General features: G+C 37.6%; 1 protein-coding gene across 3 annotated transcripts in view; it reads left to right on the top strand.

The window, feature by feature from the left end:
• The window catches only part of LOC117370710 (SLIT-ROBO Rho GTPase-activating protein 3-like), a 37,599-nt gene extending 25,209 nt beyond the window's left edge, over positions 1-12,390 (top strand). The window contains exons 9-22 of one of the 3 annotated variants that reach the window (XM_033966216.2): positions 395-592; positions 1,227-1,311; positions 3,628-3,655; positions 4,984-5,086; positions 5,798-5,858; positions 7,515-7,592; positions 7,675-7,809; positions 8,243-8,348; positions 8,522-8,749; positions 9,313-9,386; positions 9,463-9,643; positions 9,997-10,128; positions 10,290-10,599; positions 10,678-12,390. In XM_033966216.2, the coding sequence (XP_033822107.1) occupies positions 395-592; positions 1,227-1,311; positions 3,628-3,655; positions 4,984-5,086; positions 5,798-5,858; positions 7,515-7,592; positions 7,675-7,809; positions 8,243-8,348; positions 8,522-8,749; positions 9,313-9,386; positions 9,463-9,643; positions 9,997-10,128; positions 10,290-10,599; positions 10,678-11,139 (2,181 nt within the window). In that variant the 3' untranslated portion in view covers positions 11,140-12,390. Of the gene's footprint in view, positions 1-394; positions 593-1,226; positions 1,312-3,627; positions 3,656-4,983; positions 5,087-5,499; positions 5,531-5,797; positions 5,859-7,514; positions 7,593-7,674; positions 7,810-8,242; positions 8,349-8,521; positions 8,750-9,312; positions 9,387-9,462; positions 9,644-9,996; positions 10,129-10,289; positions 10,600-10,677 lie in introns of those variants that run through there. The other 2 variants (XM_033966217.2, XM_055221669.1) reach the window with 2 other exon arrangements.
• The last annotated feature ends 10,399 nt before the right edge of the window (positions 12,391-22,789 follow it).

Here is a 22,789-nt window from a genome sequence, read left to right as displayed (position 1 = left end):
TTAGTATCTATAGATTTGAGTGAACTTTGTAATTTGTCCATTTTGTCTTTTATTCTGGTTCCAGCTTTACAAGCTTTTGATTAGATAACATTAGCTGTACTTTTTGAGTTTAATTTCATTAAACTGTTCATATACTAGAAAAACTGTTGACTGTGGTCATCCTGTCAATTATTGTGAATAAACATCAAAGTGTGATGTCTGTTCAAACAACATTATTATTTTTTCATTACTCAAACTAAGGGTGATTTTTTTTTTTTTTTTCCAAATTGTAGAGCTGATCTGTCTTCATAAGAAACTACAGTATATCAAAAGACCTAATGAACCTGATCGGATTAAGTTCCATAATGGTACTTCTCTGTGTTACAATGCAGTTTTTCTGTCTTTTGTGTGTCAGGTGAGGAAGACCCTGGATGCAACGCTGCAGACCCTCCAGGACATGCTCACCGTGGAGGATTTTGATGTATCTGATGCTTTTCAGCACAGCCAGTCCACTGAGTCTGTCAAATCTGCATCCTCAGACTCTTATATGAGCAAAGCCAACATCGCCAAGAGACGCGCCAACCAACAAGAGACAGAGGGCTTCTACTTTACTGTGAGAATCTAAATATTATAGAGAAAAAGTTATGAGAAAATTCTGCAGACTTGTTAGAAAGTGGTAGATGTATTGCTGAATTTACCATCAATTTACCTGTAATGAAACATCTACAGGTGCAGTAGTAATGAAAAAACAATGATCAGTTTTGCCACTTTAGAAGCAAAGCCCCTTTTTAATTGCACTATACAAATACATTCCTTAAAGGTCAACTTGTTTCTATGGAGATGTAATTCCTTTGCCTCGAACAGTTCATAGTATGACATTAACATAGCATTTTTCGCTTTCTTCAATTCCATCTGATCAGTAACTCCATTAATGTCCAATTTGTAACACTGCAGGCAAAACATCTCCATGGAGACAGGCAGATGTTGGACCCTCCACATGGAAATTTACATAGTGCACCTTTAAATAGCAGCAAAGACTTAAAATAATTATAGCTGGATAAAAAGCCTGTTGGACAAAAGGATATTTCATGGACTTTGTGATATTTGCATGTTTTTTTTTGATAGTTTATATTTCCCATAGCTGTGTTTTGGTTGTTCTAATTACTTTGCTCACTACTTTATGCTTAAAATACATTACAAACTATATGCTGGCATGATCAACTTACAACAACCTTTTTAAATCACAGAAATACAAGGAGTACTTGAATGGCAGCAACCTCATAGTGAAACTGCAGGCCAAGCACGACCTTCTGAAGCAGACACTGGGGGAAGGTGAGTGTTACATAACAGATGGAGACCGCTGGGCCTGGGTCAAATCACAGTTAAAGGTTAAAGTGTTTACATTGAAACTTGAGCGCACAGTGGTCCTAACCATCATCACTAGAATCAATAAAAGAGTGCACAATAAACAGGAAGTCTCCAGAGCTGTGCTTCTCAAGTTGTGGTATGGGGACATCTGCTACTGCATTCACTTTCTATGGTAGGGTGGTGTACTTATCACAGTTAATCACAAGGGTTCAGTAAGATCTATAGTCCCTGTTAACATGTGCTCTGTATGTAATAAATGCAAGGTTATTTATAGGTAAAAAATCATACACAAAGTAACAAATGCTTTATAGAACAAATTGTCAATTGTCAGTCAAAACTTATATAATTAATATAAAATTAGACAGGATTTACTCATGTGGGAAGTCTGGGAAATGTTTTTCCAAGTCGGAAAAACATCTCAGGAACTCGGGCTAAAACCTACTGCCCAACTTCCTGCTGTGTGAAGTCAGACCAAAAGCAGCTGATTCGTTCAGTTATCTTAGACATTTGAGCTCTTTGACTAAACGTTACTACATTTGTGAGTTTAGTAAGCTGCCCATTGTCATAAGCAAGAAAATCAGCACAAGAATAATCCAACAGTACAACTGTTTAATTAATTACCGATGTAACATTAAGTATTGATTAGGTAAACAAATAACATTTAGCTTTCGAGAAGGCTAACAGCAAGAACTGGTCAGCTCTATTACACGCAGTTAATGGGCAGACTCAATTATTTAATTATGGGTGATATCAAAATCCCAACTCTCTGACCAGCACATGTATACAAACAAGCTCGAGCCCCAACATCTTATCTCAGAATGTCAAGTTCTTGGGGATAGCATGAATGTGAGCTCCACATCGTCTTAGTCATGGTTATGTCCTGGATCAGATCTGGTTTAATCCTGTATGTCCTTGTTAATACCACAGCATGTTAGTACTGGTTTAAGACCCAGTTTAGTTCAGTCTTTGTACTAGTTTTTGGAATTCATAAAAACAGATGGAAAAGTTGGAGAATCACTGCCCTAGATGCAAATGTAAATATTTAATTTTTTATTTTTATTATAATTATTATTATTACTTTTTAATGTAGATTATATACACCTTCTTTCAACTTCATGTTTATAGGCCTCATTTTGGCAACTTTTCACCATTCTAATGATATAATATTTTGTTGTGACTTGCTAATTAGCATGGCAACAATGCAATTTTTTTCATCTCTCTGAAATCCATGGATGGCAAAACAATCCCATAATCCTTTTCAAATATTTTTCATATATTTATAGTGCATGTAAATAACAAATGCTTACACAGCCCCCATCGTCTTTCTGCTTATGTCCTCATCTGCTACTTTACTCCAGTGAGAGTGCTGGCTTTTATCTCAGGATTACGTTTATTTGACATACAGTAAGCTCTTGCTACGAGCTACTTGACACATGTCGTGATTTTCAAACAGACATTTAAGAGTCACTGATCTATGTCACTGCCTCCCTCACTGCAGCCATTCCCAGAGGGATCATGAAATATCCACGTGGTACTGAACAGGAGCAAGTTCCTCCCCGTTACCCTGGAGACCTTTCCCTTATGGGGCAAGTCTTAAATGATCAGGAAATAAAACAAAAGAAACTGCCTTTTATTATTATTTTTTTACTCTGTTACTTATCTAACCATTGTACATTAATCAAGATTCATGCACATATAGAGATGGAGGAGTACTTAAATTGTTATTTCATAGTCATATTGCTCATGTAGAACTAGTAAAAGTAGTCATTCAAATATAGTAAAGTATTTGATAAGTGCTGCTATAACTTCTACTACTTCTAGAGTTAGACCTAGAAATTAGAATGTATTGTCACATATGCTAAATATTACAATAAATCTATAAAACCACAACTTTATTTAAATTAAGAACATATAAATATAAGATAGAAGAGTATTTTAATACACATTTTAATACAGTTCAGATTAGAACACAATAAAACAATAGTATTAGTATTTCTTTCCACAAATTGCACTTAAATCCAACAAAATTTCTCCTGACCTCTTGGTTGCCCCTGGAGACACTTCCCTCTGGGACCGTTTCCAGGGCGACCACTGAATGACCATGGACTGGCTCTGAGTCAAACCCGCCATGCTCCTCGCCCCATTCACTGGTCTGAATAGAGGCCCGCTCTCTCATAACACCCTTTCTGTGTCCATCTGCCAGCCCTCCACTGCACTTTAGGCACACAAGTCACTCTGTGCTCAAGTTTACTAATGCAGCATTTGCCTTCTCTGTTGCAGGGGAAAGAGCCGAATATGGAACAACAAGGTAAGTTGCATAATCACTGAAAGATACCAAAGAACTAAAAAAAAAAAAAAATAAAAAAAAAATCATCCCATAGGCTGCGTTCATGTGCTAGAATTTGATGTTGTCATACTTTCAGATGGAAAGTACCTTAATATTATTTTGCTCCATGAACTTGCCATATTAATATTATGGCTTGAAGTCCTTTCAACTGACAACAATGAAGTCTTTTTGAATCTGAAAAATACAATAATACCTTCACTTTTGTTGAGCTAAGCTGTCAGAGGCATTGAACTATGTGCTAGTTTTCAACAAATCTGTAATCTGACCACAAATTAAACCACCAATTCCACATTTATGAATACTGTTATGCAAATATGTTACCAACAAACAAGACAGTTTACTTGTTATGGAGAAAATGCTGACTAATATCATACCTTCTGTAAACTGTATATGAACAATCGTACACTGTTGCTCATAAAGTTGAAATCCTTAATTTATTTGTCAATACGTTTGTATTATATTTGGTTCATACATAGTCATCTTTCTAAGCCGTTTTACACACATCAGTAAGTGCATTTAACTTGATGGTGTCTAATAATTCATCACATTTATTTGGCACTTACCAACCTCAATGGACACTCAAAGCAATTTACATTGAAGAATCACTGACCCATTCACGTAAGCATTTAGTCATTGATGCATAAACAGTGGAGACATGGAGGGTTAAGTGTCTTGCCCAAGGACACAGTGTAGCATGTAATGGCGGGAGCTGGGCTTAAACTGCCTACTCTTAAATTAGTTCACTAGACCGTCTACCAGTACTTCACTGTAAACAAAATAATAATAAATAAACATAATAAGTTGTAGTTGTTCTGGTGATATTGATGCTTAACAATTTGTTGCATTTATGAGAAGAGGTCACTCATGTTTAAACTGTATGGTTCTGGTGGAGGGTTCACCACCTGTTGTCTTTATGTAAATGTTATTACCTTGTCTGGAATGTTCCACAGTATGTCATTAAACTTGTCTGTCATGCACAGATAATAATAGGTGTTTTTATTGCTCAAAAATACCATTAAAAACATGCATTCTTATGTGAATGGGCTTGGCTGTCCACACACCTGAGCTGTAATTTGGACCTGGCCACCCGCTTGTTTCCATGGAGATAGAGAAGTTTAATGACATACTGTGGATTTTTTTAAGTAAGGCGATCACATCTGCATGGAGACTAGCGGGACCCTCCACCAGAAAATTCCAACGTTAATGGGCAACAGTGTAGCTTCATGTGTTCATTCACAATATACTTGATAACCATGTACCAACAGTCCACCCCACCCGTGTCCCCCCAGGCCCCCCACTCTTCCCCCTAAACCCCAGAGAATGAGGAAGTATAGACCACGCTCCGTTTTTACCCATAGGCTGTTTAACGGCAATATGGCGGCCTTCATCAAGGTACCAGCTCCTCTGTGCCCTCTATCTCTGCGTGAATCCAGCTGTTTACATGTCCTTTAGGGTCTGTTTTTCTGCCTTTGACCCAAAGTACTGGCTCCTTCCTGCTCACTGCTTTTACTATTAAAATTTAGATGGGGAGAGGTAACATGTGGTGATGGTATCTTTTACTTCCTTGCATCAGATAAATCAATACATATTTTGTTACAACCATTGGGTTCTAATACAGCAATAATGGCCCATGCAAAACATCTCCAGATTCAGGTTAGGTCAAACAAACTGCAAACAGAGGAAGTTGCATCTGTAGTTGTCATTTTGTGAATTTCGGTGCATTGGCCTCTTGTCTGTGTAGTCTGTCTTTCTCACTAACCTGGTCTTGTTGTTTCCTCTCCCGTCTTACTGCTCTGTGTGTCCAGGGGGAGAAGAAATGTCCGTGCCAGGAGTCAGGTACATGGCCTATACAGTGGGCGTAGATAGTACTAGACTCATAGCTAACCACTTTGCCGCGTTTCTGTTTGCATTGCCATTGATCATGTGTTTTGCTAACTGTTTTTTGCCTGTCTTCAGCATCCACTAACTGTTCCCTTACTTACTAAATGAATGTCAAAATTGCTACCTAATTATAATGTTTTGAATGGAGTGAAGTATGAAGTCTCCTTATATTGCTTTTGATTGTATCGTTCCAGTAATAATCAATGCAGTTTTTATCTATAGGACTCTGGGCAGCCTATACCAGCGGTGGTTGAGAGCTGTATTAGGTACATCAATCTGTATGGTAAGTATCTGGACTGGGCAATATGGCAAACATAAATCACACATTTCTTTATATGTATGATTTTAAAATTGGAAATAAACAAATATTGATGAAAATAAACAAGATATTTCTATTAATACTGCTATTTCACACAATAGAGTTGTCAAATGTATTCATCCCCCAATCAAACTCTGCTCCAACTAAAATGCTTGTACTACCAACTTTTGAATTACACAGCCGTATTAAGTGACAAATTTTCTTGCATGTACAGTGGTCCCTCGCTATATTGCGGTTCACTTTTCGCAGCCTCGCCGTTTCGCTGATTTTTTTTTAGGTCAATTTTGCATGATTTTTTTTTACAGTGTATGAGCGTGCGTTGTGTTCTGCGTCCTGATTGGCTAAGGGACTGTAGACCATTGTCAGTCAATCTCTTCAATGCCGTGTCTCCCCGACAAAACCCACAATGTCAATGAAATGTTCTGCACCGACAAATTTCAAAGTCCAAAGTGTTTCTCTGCACGGAGAGGCGCCTCTGCAGATACCGCTGGAGCAGAGGCACGTGAACAACACATTTAAATCGATCATCGAGAGGATATAATATACGAAGGTTTGAACTTTGAGAGTGTTTAAACAACAGACAAATGTGAGAAAATGTTAATGCTTGTCTGAGAATAAAGCGTGTATAAAGTGTGTGGTGAGGGGGTTTTACAGCTGCAAAACATATATAATAATTGTAAAAAAAATAAAGCTAATACTTCACGAATTTCGCCAATTGCGGGTTATTTTTAGAACATAACCCCCGCGATAAATGAGGTACCACTGTATTTGCAATATACCAGTAGTTTCTAAAATGTTGTAATGTGAACCCATTTTAATTAATTTGTTTTGAATCTGCACTGATCTGCACTTTTTTATGCTAAACACTTAATACACATTATGTGATTACATCAAATTAGAACATGCATGTAGTAAGTGTCTCATTATTTCCTTTATAATAAATAAATAATCTAAACAATTAGAAACATAAGGAGCCTCTTTGTATCAGTGTTAATTGATGTAACGATGTAAACAGAAATAATGAGCACATGGGGCACACTTTTCACTGCCACTCACAGAAACCATCAACGCTGCACTAACAATGTGTAAGTCTCAACAAACGTGTATATAATTAACTGAGACACCTCACAGTGGGGGGCTCTCTTAATCTTATAGACTCTGCTTCATGTATTTTTCATCACACCAAGTGCTGCACACAAACATGGCTCTACTTTTAACCCACAGTCCATGCATTTATACAATATTATATGTTTAGCTCAAAGTAGAACTCTTAAATAGATTTAGCATTATTTTGTATTAGTTATGGTCTCTGTTGGCTTGTTGTCTGTGGAGTTGAAAATGAAGTACATCGCAACTACAATTCAGTGTTTTACATATTAATATAGGTTTTACACAGAGTTGCCCTCATCATGCAACAATTTTCAATATACTTTGCTTGGGGATGACGTAGATACTGTAGAATTTGGATGAATAATTTAACAAAACAGTATTTCTGCACTTAAAGGTACAGTTTTCCAGTTCAAAAAGATAACTTAATTGAAAAAAAACAATATATTGTCTATTTTTGACTGGAAAGTTACATACTGTGTCTGTAAAGAACGCATTTTTTTATATTTGCAGGTCTACAGCAGCAAGGTATATTCCGAGTACCTGGATCCCAAATAGAAGTCAATGATATTAAGAATGCATTTGAAAGAGGTGAGTGTATTTGTGTGTCTTTAGCCCTGTCTACTTGATTTTTATATTAACGTTGCCTAATATAAGTTAAATTTGTGTACAGGGGAGGACCCACTCATGGACGACCAGACAGACCATGACATTAACTCTGTAGCCGGCGTTCTCAAACTTTACTTCAGGGGCTTGGAGAATCCTCTGTTCCCAAAAGAGCGCTTCCTGGACCTCATCTCCACTACCAGTAAGTAGGGCTATCACCAAAATCAATACCCAAATACTAATTGATACTAAAACTGGTATTGAAACTAGATGCTCATTTGTAAAAAGACTGATACTGAAATAATTTCCATAGAACAGAGTTGGACCTTTTTCTTAATAGTTTAACAATGGTACTGGATCTATATAATCACTATATAGTATAAAACCAAATGTATTATTATTATTATTAGATGAACTACAATTCATCTAAAAAATTTTGTTGAAAATTACATTTCTTTGGCAAAAAAAACAATGTAATTTTTATTGTGGTATCAGAATCGATGCAAAGTATGAAGCCTTTTCCTTGAATCTGAAATTGAGTCAGTCTTTGTGTACATGCATATTTTTTATTTATTTTGGATTTGTGAAGCCTAGTTGATTCTGACTTTGTTTATTTTTAATGTTTATTATTTTAGAGTTGGATTCTGGAGCCGAAAGAGCACGTCACCTCCAACAAATTATTGGGACTTTACAGAGACCTGTCATTATTGTCATGAGATATCTCTTTGCTTTTCTCAACCAGTAAGTTATGCTTTATGCTTTGTGTGAGTACTTATAACTTGACACTTAAAGCTTGCTTACACAAAAAATACATTATTATTAGAACAATCTAGCACATCTAACAGCTTGCAGCTTTTGTATTTACAAGAATAAAGATAACTGTATTTTTCTTTCTTTACCTGTCCGTTGTCCAGTCTATCTCAGTATAGTGACGAGAACATGATGGACCCCTACAACCTGGCGATCTGCTTCGGTCCCACTCTGATGCCCATACCAGACGACCAGGACCCTGTTTCTTGTCAGGCCCACGTCAACGAGGTCATCAAAACTTTTATTATCCACCATGAAGCCATTTTCCCAACACACAGAGAGCTGGACGGGCCCATGTATGAGAAATGCATGGCTGGAGGGGAGGAGTACTGGTGAGCAAGTTTCTGTGTTTGGATTCACTGTAAAATGGTGTTTTTATTGCTTGACTATACATCCAGCTAGGACAGGGAACAGAGGAAAACAGAGGAAAAACAGAGGAAAAACATAATATTGTTAAAGTTAACGTATCATGCAAAATTTAGTAGTATATTCTATCATCATTAGCTTATTGCAGAGTTGTCTTTTGGCTGATTCATGCATTTTTGAGTATTACATTTGAGTTTGAGTGCTCAGAAAATGTTGTTTTTCAGCCACCCCCTGCCCCCACCCACATCCTTGGACTCATAAGCAAGAATTTCTTTGCTAATTCTGACTTTGGCCTTACACAAATGTAAAAAAAAAAAAAAATTGCATACAATTTGCTTACATTGCTTATAAGTAGTTGTGTAATTTTTAACTTAAAATCAAAGGATCTGTTTCTATTTTTAAGATGTTTTAGATCAATATTCCAATTATCAATGAACAAAATATACATTGTGGTAGTATATTAATAGTACCAAAAATTAAGTAAATTATAATATGTCTTCTTTAACTGTTTTGTTTTATCTGTTAATAGTGAAAGTCCTCACAGTGATGCCGGTGCTCTTGATGAAGTGGACAATGGCACAGGACCAAACACAAGTGATGAAGGTAAGTCATATCAACTAGGCTAGAATATCAAATAAACAAATATGATTGAATTATATTGCATCATGTGTGTTGACAGAGGTGGAGCAGATTGAGGCCATAGCGAAGTTTGACTATGTGGGGCGCAGTCCACGAGAGTTGTCCTTTAAGAAGGGGGCGTCTCTGCTGCTGTACGTGCGAGCGTCAAACGACTGGTGGGAGGGGCGACACAACGGAGTGGACGGGCTCATCCCACATCAGTACATTGTGGTGCAGGACATGTAAGGACACAGGAGCTTTATCCTCAAATAGTTATATAAGGGTAGAGAAAAAACAAAAAAGTGCATTTTAATTAGGTCAGTCTCAGTTCAAACTGCCACGATGCCAATGCCAATATTTTGTTTTAATTTGGGGATTTTTTTTTTAATGCAGTGAATTCATGTTTGAGGTTAGATCACAAACCATTTATTTGTTCTGAAATATTACTGAAACATAGTAATAAATTCTCACCGTTCATCATTGTGTCTTATCTAGATAGATTAGAAGATTGTGCTACATGAAACAGTAATGAGTTCACTTTAAGTAAAAGCTTATTATTGGAAGTCATAATGAATGTGATATGTCTGTGTATCAGGGACGATGCCTTCTCAGACGGGCTTCACAGGACTGATAGTGAAGCCAGCAGTGGTCACCATGACGACAGAGCAGCCAGAGACCACCACACTGAGCACACGCCCGAGCACCGCTTTGGATCTGCACACGGGAGGTACAGAAACAACCTCAAACACTCTTTTATTTTGTAATTCCAGTCACATTTATTAATAAAAAGATTTAGAAATAGCAATAATAATACACTGTAACCACATTTACGAAATTATGCATTAAAAACTTGACAGTTTTACTAAAAAGCTTAATTTACACCTTTAGAGTAAGAGTACGGTCAGATGGTGGTGCAGGTCCTCGCCACCGAAACATGGGGGACGGTCACAGTCCGCCCCGAGCGGAGCCCCCTAGAGTCCTGCCGCGGCCCTGCAGCCCACAGAAGATTGCAGTGAGCAGGGGTCCCATAGACAGCCCAGAGAAGAGGCGTCTCACCACGTTTGGAAGTGCGGGACACATCAACCATCCTGACAGAAAGGTCTTCTCTGACAGCCACTCTCAGCGTGCCTCCCCCAGTACCACACGCCACGCCAGCCTAGGGGACCACAAGACCCTGGAGGCTGAGGCTCTGGCTGAAGTAAGTGCCCTTTCATTATTATAACAACAATAATCATTAAAACTCAATCTAATATTTTGGTAAATTTTTGTCTGTAAGGACATAGAGAAGACCATGAACACAGCTCTCCATGAGCTGAGGGAGCTGGAGCGTCAGAACGTAGCAAAGCACGCCCCTGATGTGGTGCTGGACACTCTGGAGCCTTTGAAGCACCCTGGGGTGCAGGACGTCCCGGGCAGCCCCCTCCACACCATGGTGATCCGGGACCCTGACGCGGTGCAGAGGCGCAGTAGCAGTAGCTCTTCTTCTGAAACAATGACCACTTTTAAACCTGCTCTGACTAGTCGCCGGCCTAGCGCCCCTATGAGGCCTCCCCCAGTACGACCTGTAAGGCCTGCTCCTGTCCTGGGACAGGGACCAGGCCCGCACCGATCCAGCAGCTCCAGCTCCTCTGGTTTAGGCAGCCCCGGAATCACACCCACAGAGAGGGGCTTCCCCAAAGCCCCCTCCCCTTCACCCTCCACCTCCTCATCCTCTTCAGACAAACAGGGCAACATGTAGAGGGATGTGGATGATTGTAATATCTCACTCACATTTATAAAGACACCTGGTCTGTATCAGTATGAAACTACCTTAACACTGCTGCTGCTGCTGGTCTCATGGCCTTTCTCTGGACTGGTCAGTGATCAAAGACATGAAATAAAAAGCATTTTAAAAAGACTTCCACAATCAGATACTGCTATGCTGAGTAGTGATGCTGGACAGAAAGGGATGCACTGGAAAGCTTGTAGAGAAATATTACATGTTTTGAGCTGTGTACGTAACCTATATGTATGCTATTACAGAAACACCACTATCCATAGGCCCACAGGGTTAAATAACTCTCTAAGACTTGCTTTATCTGAGTCCAAACTCAATTGGCATTGACACTGATCAAATCACACCTTAGTTTCTGAGAGTGTATGTCTGAGGTGAAGTTGCACATTGACAAATATCGATGCCTCAGAAACCTGCCCTGACTTCATGATGAGCAATTAGATATAGTTTTTATATTGATCCCAGGTAACACGATGACATACACGTGACAATTACACTGATTTTGTTTCATTGCTATGTCGCCACAACCTATTTAAAAAACACAACATTTTATGAAGCACAGATGACAAGCATTTGACACGCCCCTGACTTCTCTTGTCATTCTAATTTTTTCTGCACTGAAGCCAGACCAACTGTGACTGTCAGGCAGAGACACACAATCAATAGTAATTTGAGCCTTGAGCTTTTTAGTCCTGCCCACACTGTACTCATGCTGTTACAAGAAAACAAGAAGATATTTTCTTTTCAATTCTAGTAATCCATCATTTAATAATATGACAACAGTAGTTCAAAGTGTAAACCAGGTAACCATGATATAGAGGACAATGAAACTATTGTGGATTATGTATACATTCCATCTATAAGTAATGTAAAAAATAGAAAATATAGTATAAACATTACCTCAAAAAACAAGTACAAATCAAGAGACTAATGCACTTCTACACTACAGGGAAACTGCTGCATTGTGAGTCCTGTATTTTACTAGAAAACAATTATAGCACATTCATATCAAGTGTTTACTGTAAGTGCTGTGTGTTGTCTTGAGGATGAAAAATATATCTGTGTAATAAAAATGTAGGTATTTGAATGACTATAAGCATACTGTTAAAGATGTAAAAATAACATTGTATGATAGGAATGGAATATAATATCATCTCTTTTGTAACTCTTATCCTTGCACAAACATTAGCGGAACAATAAATTCTTGAAATATTATATCTTGATTTTGTCCTATAATGAATCGATCGTGAGTTTCTATTGTGTTGGTTTGATACTTTGATAAGCAGAGGAGGAGAGGATGTGTGAAGTCAATTATACTGGTTTTACAGCGCCATCTCGTGGTCATAATGTTGAAATACAGAAAGTTTAACGTTAACCATAAGAAAGCACATTTCATTCTAATTAGTAGGATTAGTAGGTTAGATGGGCCTACTTAGTTTTTCTCAAACGGAATTCAGTTATTAGCCTAGTGGTAAACTATATTACAATGAAGTACACAGTGAAACATGAAGAAATTGTTGATCAAGACATTGTCACTGAAATTCTGCAATTGATATTAAAAAAAAAAATTATGTATTTTAAATGTACACTGAGTAACTTTTCATATAACATATGTCTCCATGCGCTGTGTCCAATGAAATTCCTTTAACTTGAGTGTTCAATAGTATGACATCAAACTCTCTATGGAGACAATATGGTAATGCCAGGTCAAATTACAGGTCAGATCTGTGGTGAGATGACCCCACACTCAGTATGAAGGCAGGTTTATCAAGTTATTAATTTTATATAGATTTATTTTACACCTTTTATTGTTATTCTACATGTTACAATATGAACACTATATATAAACTGCGTAATATGATTTGCCTATTTTGCTCTGACTAAATAACTTATTTAAATAGCCCTTTTAGGTATGAGCTAGTACCATCTGTGGCCAGTGGATGGAGGCATTGTGTAAATCAAACATGAATCACAATGTCATGGCAATACTGGACTCAACTTTGAAGAAAGCCTGTAGCCTGCACTCTTACTGGTTTAAATCGAGTACTACAATCCAACTGAACTTGGGTTTCCAGTGCCTTAACCTTGGAGGACACATACTTGTTTTTCTTTTTCTCATTAGGCCTGTTCCCTCATGTGAAGCTCAGAACCTCTAGAATTTACTCACCTCTGCAACTCAGTGAGTTGCAGAAGCTGCACTAGCACTAATTAATGATTGGCTGCTGGAGCTAGAATGTAGTTAGTGAAAGTTCAGGTCTGAGGCAGGTCTTTCATGTTAAAACCAACTGGACTTCAGCTCTGAAACTGGCAACACCAATGAGAGACTCATGTGAAGCTCATTCTGTTTTTTGATTAGAAACTTCATACCAAACAAGCAAATTAAAACATAAACAACTTGGCCATAATGTTAAATACTTTTTTTTTTTTTTGTTAACAATAAACCAACATTAATTGTTATCGGTAAATGCAATATTTCATTTGAACATGTTTACCTTGGATCTGGCGACAAAGGTCATGTTTATGAAATTTGAAATTTCAAGCCAACAGTCATCGCATGCACTTCAGACAAAACCGATTATTCCTGTCCTTTTATGTAATAGGTTAAATTTTAAAACTTTGCAAAATGCCTTGGGACTAATCCTAGCTTTGGACGGATTATGTATTGATCAGCACTAAACATGCACAACCTTTTCAAAAGTTTCATATTTAGCCTTTAGGCTAAGCTGTAAAGAGCATGACTGTGTAAATAGACGCATGGAATATTTTCTTTTTTTGTTGATTTGTTCCTGATCAAGTTAATTCCAAGTGTCTGTTTCGTTTCTACCGTGGACTCAGTTGTAATGCAGTTAGGTGTGTGTTTATTGAGATTAAAGTGAGAATGTAATCATGTTAGAGCCTTGCCTCAGGCCCTCATCAGTGCCATGAGCGGCCCGGACCACCCATGGACCTGGGTCTTTTATCGCCCGGCTCTGTCCCGAGTTCAAAAGGCCTTTTCATTAATGCACTGATACGATTAAGCAGCCACCAGAGTCAGATCTAAGGCCAAACTACAATCATTCAGTGATTAATCCGCCGCCTGTTTCAAAACCTTTATTTTAGACTACTGATCCAAGTCTGATGTAATATGTGCCACTGGTACAATAGGCCTACTACAATATGTAGAGATTTATCATTCAGGGGCATTAGCACAGGGCCTTACACACTTTAGTCTCTTTAAGAGAGGAGTGACTAGGACTAGCTCAGGCAGCACTTGGGCTGACAGTTTTGTACTTTTGTAATGTTTGTGTTAAAACTAAATGTAGCAAAAAGTTGAACTCCAAACAAGAGCAAGATGGTTAGTATGTCTTCCCCTCATCAGAGTCAGAGATCCAAAAAGCACATTTACCATTAAGAAAAACACTTTTGGACCGTTTTATTTAAAGGTAAAGTACTTTGTTTGTTATCATATACACAGGTTGTATAACAAAATGATGTAGATCAGATGTGTGGTCAGTCCTGAGCCTGAGACCTGCATGTTTTTAGAGATAACGTGCGTCGTACCAGATTTATATATGTAGCACTCTAAATTGAGCTACCCATAGATTTTGTGAGAATCTATCTAGTTTTGAAAGGTTACACTAGAGCACCTGGAAGAAAAAGACACAAGGAGAACATCCAAACTCCACATAAAAATGCCCTGTCCAGGAATTAGGACTACTACCAAACTTTTTCAAAGCATATTTCTGATAAGGTGTGCTATTTTTGTCTACTGTACCATATGGTAGCACATGTACTATATAGACCTTCTATAGTAACTGTCCAGATAGTTGTTAAATAGGCTATGGCAAATACCCTGTAGTCATCTCTCTGTCCTAAATGTGCTTAAGTCTGACTTTCTTTTTGATCTTTGCTCTTCACAAAGTTCAACTTGACAAATTGCTAGATTTAGTGGACGTCTTTCACTGCGTGCATCATTGGGTCTCTGTAGAGCAGAAATGATGAGAGGCAGCTGTTGACAGAATAGGCATGTAAATTTCTTTTTCTTTTTTTTTTTTTTTTACCTCCACCATTGTAATTTATCTCACTTTCCACTGTTATCTTTAAGTTTGGTCCTGTGGTCATGCTTTGAGGATACTGTACTGAGCATGATCAGCACTGAATGAAGTAAGCACAGTCTTAACTATGGGTAAATACAAAGCACATGCAACATTTATGCACATTTCAAAGGACGTTACCTGAAAGTTGTTGGCTCAATTCTGCGTGCACGGCTTCCCTGTGTGCCTATATCCACAAACATGACTTTCTAAAACTTGCGTGTATTTCCAAGCACCAATCACTCACCCAATTCCAGGGGGAAGGGGGGTGACGAGTCTTGCCCATGGACACAACAGCAGTACTTATTGATTTTAGAGATTAAACTCTCAATTCAGTTTCAAAGTTGAATACCAGGACCACAGTCGCCTCTACTAAGTAACTTGCATACTCATAGCGATAAGAAACTTCAATGCAATTTTTCCATAACTGCATCTTTTACATAATGGAGTCTCAGCGGCAAAACTGATAAACCAATGAACTCCCTTTGTGGCCTGTGTGAGTTAATAGTCCACGTATGGGTTGTAGTCACGGAATGTATATGTTATATTTACATGCCTTATTTGATTTTCTTTGTAGTATGGAGAAGAATAATACATCTCGGTTGAATTCCACTGTTTAAAATTAACTTGAAAAGCCTATAGTTTAATATTTATGATTCAATCTTTTTGTAGACATTTAGCGCACGCTGCCTGGTAGGATGAAACCGGTTTAGATTTAGTTCGTGTTCTAACGCAGCTGCAAACATTTGTCTTGTTATCTCTTCTTCATGCGCCTCTCTCTTTGGTTGGACTCCCCGCGGTCTCCCACCTCAACATTGTTTCATGTAGTTCGCCCAGAAAACCCAGGTCAGCCCGGCGTTCAACTGGCATCTGTTGTCTATTCGCTTGTATGATTTGATTTTGGTTAATATTTTTTAAAGTAGAAAAGTCAAGGTCGGTCGACATTTCATCAAACAAACGGCAAAGACATATGACTGTAGCTGAGGTGTGATGCAACATGAAACCAGATGAAACAATCTAGACGCTGACGAAAGCATCCATCTTGAAAAATGTCTCCCACACATGTTCAGGGATAGAGATTGTTTATGTAGAATGTATACACTGTTTTTTGCCGGAACGAGACGACCAATTTCCACAAGCATACAGTAAATACACTTTAATCTACTGAGGAACAGAGCTTTATGTATTGTTATAGAACATCGGTGTTGCAATGTACTGTTTTGTACATTAGAGCGGAAACACACATATACACAGTTTATGTATTGTTGCGATACAGGGGAAAATTTACTCCAGAAATCAAATACAACACTAATTTGAAAAGTTGAAGTAAAAGAACAAAACAACTTTTAATGAACTGAAAGTAGGTTGAGAAAGAGTCTGGCTAAGAGTCACCGTACTGATGGAAACTAGACTTACTCAGTACTACTTTGAACAGATACTATTACCTCTGCCTTTATCTTGATTTATTTGTGAAGTACTTGTAATGAGCCATGAGAGGAAAGTATTTGTATTGAAAGTAACTGTAAAAAAAAAAATAGCATAACTTTATTGTTATTAAGAAAACATAAGTCCATATGTTCAGATTAGCAAAATGTTTTTACTTTGTCGTTCTATGTAACTTTTTCAGTGGAAGGTCTACCATCTACTTGCCTCCACAAAGATGTTACTGCATTGCCTTGAATGTTTCACAGCATGGCATTAAACTTTGATCTCTCTAGCAGGTTTTACCACGAGGTCAAGTCAGATTTGTGCAGAGGCAGCCCCACATTCACAGTCAAAATCCATATTTTTTTGAGCAATGTTATGACTCAAAACTAGACCAAAACATATTTATTAAAGACGCAGGAAACAAAGTTAAGACATCAATGTTTAACTTGTTTAACTTGTTTAACTTTTTGATTCTTCTTCTTCTAGTGGGAGCAGGAGCAGACAAAATAGATTCATCGTTAACTTGAACTGGGCGAACTTTTCCCAGATAGGTCACCGTCGCTTGGTCAAATTCACATTTTGGAAAAGGATCACAGTTAAATTTGCTTGACTCAGGCGCACAAAAACAGTGTTCAAATGGTGTACGTGCTCGGTCCAAATGGAAGAACAATCATCAAGATAAGCCTCACAGAAGAGCAAACCAGATACATAGATAAGATAGATGGGTTCAATGCTATACAGCGGAACATTCCAGGAAAAGCATAACATCTCCATGGAGAAAAGCAGAAATTTTGCGTGGTGCCTCTTTAGGGAATAACTTTTTTCAGATAGCATAAGAAAATATGTAAATTCCTGAAAATGATAACTGAACTGGAGAATGACAGCACAAGGTCAGTTCTATATGATTCACACATATTGCACGTCCTTATAGCATTACAGAATGGAAAGTGCAAACCGTATGATAACATCTTAGTCAAACACTCATAGTGACAGCTGCTGGCCTGTCCCTGAGTCGTGCGTGTGAAATTGGTGGCTTCATAACGCTGCACTGGGGCTAAAATGCATAGGGGTAAGACGGCCCTCGTGGAAGCCTCTGGAGCCAATTGCCCCTGCAGCGAGAGAGAGAGAGGCAAACATCCCCATTTCTGTTTCTAATCATATGCTCCTGTCCCTCCACTGCCCCCCCCAAACCTGCCCCTGAACGGCTGTTAGGAGAGTTGACACAGTACTGGACTAAAGCTGGTTTAAGACGTCCAGAGGTGATAAAAGCAGATGTGGTTTAGAGTAGCGGATGATTGAAGAGAAGTGGTGGAGGTGCCAAAATATGTGACCTAAATTTTCACACGTTTAGATTGAATTTGATGGTAAAAGTAGCCCTGAGGTAAAGTCAGACGTGAACCTGTAATATATAGACACTGTGTAGAGAATCCTGCCCTGAATTTAAAGGTGCACAATATAACTTTTTTTTTTTTTTTTGGTAGTGTGTTCACGGAGATAAAGTCTAATGCCATACTGTGGAGAATTCCAACCAAAGCAAGATCATCTCCATCTCCATCTACCAGAAAAGTTACATAGTGCACCTTTAAAATCAAAGTGCAATATGGTAAAGAGTCAGTTTCAACACACTTTTTTGATCTATAGTAATGAGTGGAGTAAGGTTTAGGAGAGTTGTCATAGAAGGTGATAATTTATTACATTTTATGGTGTTTAAGTTCAAAATTGAGTTAGTTGAACTATTTGTTGCTGCTTTGCTTCCATTTCAGTGCATTTATCAGTGAAAATGGACTGCATATTGTTTTGTTAACTTGCTTCCCAGGTGATAAAGAAAGATTATATGAGCATATTTTATCATCCTTTCTGTGATAGATGCTCTTGGAAATATAGAGACAAAATGACTGCCAAGATCTTATTAACATTCCTTCGAACGCATATTTTCCGACAAGAATAAATAACAAAATCAACATCTTTTTTGTTCTTAACTTCTGCTTCCTGATATTTTTGCCACTGCTTATTTTTCATAACCATTTAGATACTACATTCAAACTAATACAAATGATTTTATGACATTTTGCTTGTTTGTTTCCGCATTTCTATGTCTCAGAAACCTGCTATCTGAAACTCTAATACAGGGAGATTTCAAACACAACTCAAATATTATTATGTGAACTTGAGCTGTCTTTGCTTTGGGATCTCTTTAAGGTCACTTGCCTTACTCATTGTTTTGGTAAGATAACATTTTGGTCATATTAAAATCCCCCATAGTCCTGCAGTCTAGAGGTAGAGCCTGTGGATATACTGTAGCACGTCAGAATAACAGTCATAGTCCTATGGTTTAAATACTATCCTAGAACTTGAAATTCATTTAGGAAACCAGCCAACCAATTACATCCACAATGCAACGCAAAACAAAATGGAAGTTACAACCGCCAGTGACATACAGTGTTAATGTATTTCAGTGTGATAAAATAGGGTCAGGTCATTTGGAAGTGTTTGGAACATATAATACCTGAAATGTTGGTTATACTTTATGATAACTACACCTTAATTAGCCTTAAAGGTCCTATGTAACGCAAAATTGATTCTTGTGAGTTTTAGTTCATGTTATATATCTCCTCAAAAACATACCTGGAAGTTTGTTTTTTTTTTGTTTCATTCACACATGTTTGAGTCCGTCTACATCTCCAAACCTTAAAATACTCCGTTCCACTTGTCATGTAGCGGTCGTTTTCAAATTAACAGCTACCTTTTACTTTTAGTTCAGTAGAGATTGACAATTCCAGGGCTAAAATGATCAAAAATGTCTCTAGTGAAGGCGTGTGGGGTTTAAAAACACAGTGGAGCACTTCTTGTATTACCACATGATGACATCACAAGGTGGAACAGAGTGTTGGTTGTCAGTTTGCGTGAAGTACTCAGCCTAAATGTGCAGGATTTGTGTTATACTTGTGCAAATAAAACAAAAAAACAACTCCAGGGATGTTTCAGACAATAGCGTAATGTGGGTCCTTTATTGACGCATGAAGAAAGACTTAGCTCATAATGAACAAAAGTTTATTAAGAATGATAAGTCGCTACTGTTTTAAGTGGTTAGAGTAAGGAGTCAGAGCTATTAAGCCTGAATTATTCATGTTAGGTATTTCTTCAAGCTTTATTCTAATATATTAATTAGGTGTAGTTATTACCCCACACTCAGGACAACTCATAAACTTCATTCACAGTTTAAAGTAAGTAAAGTAAACTGGCTCAGTAAAAATGTAGGTTACAATAACTCACTTAATACACCGTGTTCATCATCACAGGAAGCTCCATAACTTTTGACTTGCCCCGCAGCATTGTGGTCTATTTCTGCTCTGCATAGTTAAGTGAAAGTTGGAGGCCAAAGATGCTTTACGAGATAAAGAGGGACTTGGTTGTGATAGGTGCTAGCATGAAGCGCCTGGATTTTGAAATATTTCATCTCACACTGTTGTTATGACATATTGTGAAAGGGAAACTTCACTGGTGCATGACTCTGCTCCATATGTTGGGTTTATGAAAGCTCCGAGACTCAAGTCCACAGGGTTTGTCAAGTCCAAGAGCAGCAAAGACTTAGACAGTGGCGGATCTTGGCCAAGGTAGACGGTGCAAATGTACATAACTCCACCATCCACTCGGGGGGCCCCACAAGTTCAACATTTGTCCTTACTTTACCATTCCCTACAGTTTTCCCATAGACCTATAAAATATAAGCGTTTAATAATAAATGTGCAAAGGTTTTTGTCTTCCTGAAAGAAGTGTTGTGTTTATTTTTGTATAACAGCATGTATGGTGTTGTAGTTTTGTTTGTTTATTTTGTAAAATAGTTTTTGGTATAGATGTTGGTAATCTAAGGTATCCATGCGTTTCCAAATGATGAAAAATTTGAACATTTGCCATAGAAATTGACATTAAAAAAAACCTAAATACTATCGGTGTATGGGAAAAAGTCACCAAAAAAGTGTTGCTTGGGATTGAAAGACAAAAACTTTATGTATTGGTAAAAACGCTATGAAGTTACTACTGAAGTATAGTGTCAGAGTACTTTTGAATGAATGCTAACTTTAGTATTCAGCATCTTAAAATCTCCATTGGTTTAACGTTAGGCTCACAAAAACACGTGACGATTTATTCATTTTAGCAAACGAAGGGCCCCCAAGAAGAAACTAATCCCCGGCCTTGACAAAGCTATGAACGGCCCTGGATTTAGATAAAGACACTATCTCAAACTCCTATGGTCTATAGTGGAGTGAAAGTATAGTCAGTATATTACAGCTCAAAGAAGATCCTGATTTCATGGAGATCCAATGTCTCTAATATGAGACACAGATGGAAGTTTCCCACATGTGCCCTGGTTCAGAGACTAAAGAGGGCAGTGTTTGTTTGCATTGCATTTCAACTTCCTCTAGTAATGAGTTTCCACTACATTACATTATTGTACTAAGAGTGAAGTAGCAACATAGCCATCAGCATTCATAATATTATATCATTTGGTGTGTATACTCCAAGTGTTATGTCATTAGAATGTTCAACATTTGAGAATGGAGGCAACAGAAAACAAAAGTAATAGTAAAATCATAAAACTTCTTCAGTGATTGTATTTTAGCTTCACAAAAAGTGCAATTTGTGGAACGTATGTAATATGTCAATTGGTAAAATGGAATAAAATGAAAAGAAAAGAAAAATATATCATGCGGTCAACATATCTTTAAGTACTAGTAAAATCTAAATGAGTGTTCATCATAATCATGTATACTTGTAAAAGTATTTTAATCAAGTTCTGATGTCTCTTTCTGAGTGGTTATTAGCCAAACCCAAAACCCCAAATCCATCCACATTTGAACACAATTACATTTTCCAACATGTATAACTAACTACCAATATTGTTTTCATGGCCTTTTACAATCAGAAATAGGCCTATTCATATTTTCTCTTTCACATATTTAGAGTCTCCATTATAATATGGAGCTGCTAAAAACTACCTTGGGCTTTAAACAAAGTAACCCTAACCTCATCAACACAATCTTGGAAGCATACTTTGCTATAGGCTAAAATGTATAAAGCAGCAGTGATGAAAACCATATTCTTTGCTAAACTAACCTACAGCCTATTCAAACATCTGATGGAAGCTCACTCAGTATTCTGTCATCTCGGTGTGGAATATATTCAGCTACTATATGTCTAAGGTGTGGAAATCGGAGGTCATTTGGTGAAAAATGTGTTTTCACAAGATGGTAATGTGCTCCGTCACTCAGGGCTACAGTAGAGCGGTCTATAGAGTATACTGTGGCGGCACAGGGTTCATGAAAAATGCATTAGGAAACCATTAAAATAACAGATAACAGACACCACATACTTCATGACTGTAGAGTTTTTGAGTAAAAGGTTAGACTCTACTCATTAGTGGAAAGTTTAAGTGTGTGCTTAACTAATCCAGAGGCTACAGGTTCAGATCTGTAAATGCTTTTGCAGATGTAGAATGACGACTTGTGAATTTGAGGAATCATCTCTGGATTTACTTAACGACTTTTAACAGCACAGATGGGGTTCACAGATGATCGTGAATTACCACCTGAGCCTCTAATTTTGTTGTTGAAATAGTACAATAAATAATAATTGACAAAAACAGAAAGCCTCTTAAAAGGGTACGTGTTTCATTGCTTCCATACTTGCCAGAATATTCTCAAGTTCAAACTTCAAGTACCAAGTCTGTTCCTGCATTTAAAACCCAGATGCTTCCATTTAGATGCTCCTCATTAATTTCACTTGCATTTCTATAAATTGTTTTCCCGGGATCCAGAATACACACTTTAGTACTTTATGAAAATGTGAGTCTGGTCAACAGTGAATCCTCTCATTTTCAAATAGGTGTGACAGATGGATAGGCCAACTGGGGACATGCATGGTCTGTCCATATCAGGAAGAAATAAAGAAAAATATATCACAGACGACTGAAAAGCATCGCAGAATCAATGAGTGAAGCACTAAACTCTGTTAATCTGGAGTGAGATAAATGTGATTTTAATTGTAAATCACAGGTGACCAATGAGCTCCTTTGTGTCACGTGTCACTGAAATAAAACTAATCTTATTGCACAA

This window comes from Periophthalmus magnuspinnatus, chromosome 5 (genome assembly GCF_009829125.3).
Source record: "Periophthalmus magnuspinnatus isolate fPerMag1 chromosome 5, fPerMag1.2.pri, whole genome shotgun sequence".
Taxonomy (NCBI): Eukaryota; Metazoa; Chordata; class Actinopteri; order Gobiiformes; family Gobiidae; genus Periophthalmus; species Periophthalmus magnuspinnatus.
The sequence above is the reverse complement of the archived record's forward strand: the minus strand, read 5'-3'. Positions and strand labels throughout refer to the sequence as shown.